General features: G+C 36.8%; 1 protein-coding gene across 1 annotated transcript; it reads right to left on the bottom strand.

Moving 5' to 3' along the window:
* Window positions 1-2,738: 2,738 nt before the first annotated feature.
* Window positions 2,739-4,762, bottom strand: LOC145983627 (myb/SANT-like DNA-binding domain-containing protein 3). The gene is made up of 2 exons (XM_083116691.1): window positions 4,360-4,762; window positions 2,739-2,800 (listed from the first exon to the last, which is right to left on the bottom strand). Exons 1-2 carry the CDS (start codon window positions 4,760-4,762, stop codon window positions 2,739-2,741), a joined length of 465 nt encoding a protein of 154 aa, XP_082972817.1.
* Between the last annotated feature and the right edge of the window lie 333 nt (window positions 4,763-5,095).

Here is a 5,095-nt window from a genome sequence, read left to right as displayed (position 1 = left end):
GCCTTCATGGCATGGTGCTAAGCACAGGGGAACACTTTACCTCTTTTTACCTTTTAGCATATTCATGTATTTCTTGAGTATTAAAATGAGCCAAAATTTAGCTACGGAATATATACAGTGTGTGTGTGCGCGCGCAAACAAATGACAAAAATAACATATTATTACTTAGTTTCAGTCTAGTTTAAGGTAATATATTTTATAATAATTCACAGGAAATGTTAGTTTTAATTGTGCAGTCTTACTTTGCTTCTGATCATCAATCAGTGAATCATATACAGTCTAGATCACTTTGAAACACTGGAAACATGTATTACTGGACTATTTATTTTACCTGTACCTATTCCAACATTACTTTCCTTTCTTGGACTCTGCATGCTGAGTGGTCAATTCACAAACTTGCTTCACAGAAATAGTTTCCCCATTTTAGGTGGGATTTAGCTCTGACAACTCTGGCCTGTGTCCGGCAGGCCTTACCGGTAACTGGGCCCCTAAACAGGCATATACAGAACCCACAGCACACTTGCCCCAAAGTCTTTCCCTGCTATTCCCTTGCATTGGCGCCTGTCTTCTCCTCTTGTTACCTCTTGAGGATAGCGGTACGACCTTGCTCTTCTCTTCTATTGGCTGCAGAAAAAAATGTCCTCTGTAATATCTACTCGACGGCAACGCTATTGGTTAACGTATTTAACAATATTGTCATTTTATTGAAGCAACTTTTTAATTGTTTTTCTTGTATGTACACATTGCTTGCATTATAGAATTATTTTCCTGTAGTTTACGGTTATTACAAGCATAAGAAAACAGTTTTTCTTTGTGACGTTTCAGGAGAACACACGCTCCTTTCATCAGACATTTATTTTCATTTTGACTAAAGATACAGTTATAACAATGGTTAGTAATTTTTTAAACAAAAAGAATCCGTTATATAATGGATGTTGTCAATGTTACCTTGTTGTAATATAGCAACTTAACAGTGAAAAAAGCAGTCCGTTTTATTTTTATTTCAGATTTTTTTAAAATTATGATATCATCAGGTAATTCAAATTCATCATTGTTTTCACAAAGTCTCTTGATGTTTTCTGTTACATTAAATTTTAAAGATGTAAACATCAAGAGACTTTGTGAAAACAATGATGAATTTGAATTACCTGATGATATTTGGGATTCATAATTTTAAAAAAAAAAATCTGAAATAAAAATAAAACGGCCCGACCCTGTGGCCGAGTGGTTAGCACATCGCGCTGCGACGCCAAGGGTCCCGGGTTCGAATCCCGGTCGGGCTTGGTTGTTTGTGAATGTCCGTTCATCAATTTCATCATTTCATCCCTCATCCCCATCTTCGCAAATTAGCCAAAAGGAACAAAACGCGAAGTAAAATATACTAAATCAATCAATCAATCAATCAAAAATAAAACGGACTGCTTTTTTCACTGTTAAGTTGCTATATTACAACAATGTAACATTGACAACATCCATTATACAACGGATTCTTTTTGTTTAAAAAATGACTAACCATTGTTATAACTGTCAAAATGAAAATAAATGTCTGATGAAAGGAGCGTGTGTTCTCCTGAAACGTCACAAAGAAAAAACTGTTTTCTTATGCTTGTAATAACCGTAAACTACAGAAAAATAACTTCTTAATTGTTTACATTTTGCGGTTACCTGCGGTAACACCGGTCACATGCATGCCACGCTGCTGCAATAGTGTATTTTTTAATACATCTTTTGCATGTAATTATTAGAGACAGCAATATATTTGTATGAACTACTTTAAAATATAACTTGAGTGGAATTATGGCACTAAGTCCGTATATTTTCTTTTGCAGGAATCATGCAGTACTACCAATGGACCAGCTGTTGTTGGCTCTGCGGTTTTATGCAACAGGCTCCATGTTTGTTACTGTTGGAGACTTCAGTGGAGTGCATAATTCTACCGCAAGCAAAATTGTGCATAGAGTGTCTGCTGCCATTGCTGCGCTGCGTCCCAGATACATCCGACTTCCCCAGACTGATGTTGAAGTGCAAGAGACATACCAGAAATTCTATAATATCGCAAGATTCCCACGTGTTATCGGGGCACTTGATTGTACGCATGTGCGAATTCAGTCTCCAGGTGGTGGCGAGGCTGAAAATTTTAGAAATCGCAAGGGGTACTTCTCCCTAAATGTGCAAACTTTAAGTGGCCCCCGAATGGAGATATTTGATATTGTTGCTCGTTGGCCAGGGTCGACACACGATGCCACAATATTTGGTAACTCAGCATTGTGTGGTCAATTTGAAGCTGGGGGAATGGGAAATAGTATTATTGTGGCTGATAGTGGTTATGGGATACGTTCATATTTGATGACACCCTTACAACAAACGAGAACGAGGGCTCAAGAGCTCTACAACGAGTCCTTGATAAGGACGAGAAATGTGGTAGAGCGTCAATACGGCGTCTTGAAAAGAAGGTTTCCAGTATTAGCTGCTGGTCTACGGGTGAAGCTGGAAAATATTCAACCAATTATAGTGGCAGTGGCAATATTGCATAACATTGCACTGCAAATGGGAGAGGAACTTCCTCCGGAAGACCCAGAAGTTGCAGCCAGAGTTGATTATGAACTGGGGTTCATAAATCAAGGTGTTGGTTTGCCTCAACAAAGGGGAGAAATGGTCAGGCAAGCCATGATTAACGATTATTTTAGAAGACTTGTTTGAATGTTTCCTTGAGTAAATATGTACATACAGATGTATGTTCACAACAATGACATTTTACTAGACATAATCAACCTGTAGTAAGAGTGGTACCATTGACCCTCTGTAAAGGAGAAAGTGAAGATGATGACGTTTATAAACATTTTCAGTTGATTTTTGCTCACGGAAATGCATTATTGTGAAGTAAAGTACATCTGGTAGCAGGCCCGGACCCAGGAATTTTTTGAGGGAAGGGCCACATCCGAAAAAATATATATATGTATATGTATGTATGTATGTATATATATGTGTGTGTGTGTGTGTGTGTGTGTGTGTGTGTGGGTGGGTGGGTGGGTGGGTGGATGGATGGATGGATGGATGGATGTATATATATATATATATATATATATATATATATATAGATAGATAGATAGACACATTACAAAATAGTTCGAAAAGTTCTGTGTTCCACAAATTAACAAGGTTTTCAAATTTTGTTATTTTCTTATACAAATGCCATAGAAAAGTCATGATAATTCTATGTTTAGAAAATAATATATATATAATTAAATGTTACATAATCACAACTATTATTACAATAAGGAACATGTCTAAATGTGAGTTTCCAAGAAAAACTAATAAAGACATTTTCGCATCACAACTGCAGTTCGAAGAAAGTCGGGACAGGAATTAAAAATAATTGACTGTTCTCACTAAATCAGTGAATCGGATGTCTGGTAGCCTTGCATCAATAGTTACAAACCTAAAACTACCCAATATTGCACATTGCAGACTTCTGTTAGCCCACCTCTCCACAACACATTCATTTATGCATGAACAAAATTGAAATATTTACAAATTTGAAAAATCGTACATATTTTTTCCATAGTTTTTTATATAGCTTCACATTTAAATAATTCATGGTTCGAGGATGGGGGGAGGACTCCAAAATTGTAGGTTTTAACTTAGGTGGGCATGGGTCAAATATTTCTGTTATTTGTGCTTTCCTATGGCTGGAACCACTTCTATATTACGTAAAACATTCAAATCTGTCAATTAAACACATTTTTATGCAGTACGAGGATGTAAGCAATGACCTACGTTTCTTTTGTTTTATTGCAATTTCATCATGCTACGAATGCAATTTTTACATGGTTCGATTTCCATGTATATCTGTTAACACATGCTGCGGAATTTTAGCGATTACTTAAGATTTTGTTCAATATATGCTCTTGTGGTTACATTAGGCAGGTTAGGTTAGGTTCCCTTAGCATTAAAATAAAGTCCCTAAGGTTTATAAGCATTATACTAAGGTTCTGATTTACTTCTACATTCATTCCCACGCTTCTACGATATTTACTGTCGCTTGTCGACGGAGAATATCTTGTCCATGAAAAGTGCGTAATGTAATTTTCAAGTTGTTTTTTTTTCAACATAAACAACATTTTTCGAGTCCAACCAGTGCTCATTACTTTAAGGAAGGTTCAAATTTCGTGTGACAAGGATTCCCAAAATTCTAAGATAATTACTATTTGTGCTAGGAGAAATCATAAAACAATTGAACCGTTATCTAAGCAATTGTTAAATACGAGCGACATCCCTATTTTGTAAGACGAATAACATTAAAAAAAACAGCATCACATTACTAAATGTTCTTTTTTTAATATTTTGTGTAAAACATACCTGGTGCGATAGTATCACTGTCGTATGTACTAGGAAGGCCATTCACTGTTATGCCTATCATTTCCCTCAACCTTATTTCCTCCTCTTCTACGTTCTTTGCTTTGGATGGAGGGCCTCCTCCAGTTTTAAATAAGGCCTGGCGTTCTTCGGCAGCATTCTTCCTCACCTGTTTTTTTAAGTTTTCGAACTTTAATTTTAATGACTTCACGTCCCTGGGACATCCCCCAGTTTGGCTATTGAAACTTGCCGCTATGCACTCCCACGCCTTCTCCTTCTCCTTCCACGTGACGCCATCAGTTCTTTTATTTAACACAATAGTTTGATACTTTTCAACACTGTCCAACAGGACAGTAGTTTCAAAGGCTGAGAAGTTGCTATGCCGTTTTCGCTTATCCTTTTCCATGTTCACTGCTAAGATCAAACTAACACGTGTGTGTCTAAACTTGATTGCTTGCTGTTTCTTGGCTCACACCGCCTATCCTTTGTGTCTAAACTTTCTCTTCTTTGATATAGATTACGCTTCGTTCCTTCACTTGTTTTTTCTTGCATGCGTGATTGGAACACAGATGGCAGAATCGTCGAATTCATTGCCAACTGTGGAACTTGCACACTAAACTTCCAGTATACTAACTACCAGTTAAAATGCAATTGAAAAACATACTTTCAGTTACGAAGTTGCAATTAACGTAACTTGCAGATAGTTAACAGAAAGATTAACTGGACATTGAAAAACCGG

The sequence above is a fragment of the Lepisma saccharinum genome, chromosome 2 (assembly GCF_977018435.1).
Source record: "Lepisma saccharinum chromosome 2, izLepSacc3.1, whole genome shotgun sequence".
Taxonomy (NCBI): Eukaryota; Metazoa; Arthropoda; class Insecta; order Zygentoma; family Lepismatidae; genus Lepisma; species Lepisma saccharinum.
The sequence above is the reverse complement of the archived record's forward strand: the minus strand, read 5'-3'. Positions and strand labels throughout refer to the sequence as shown.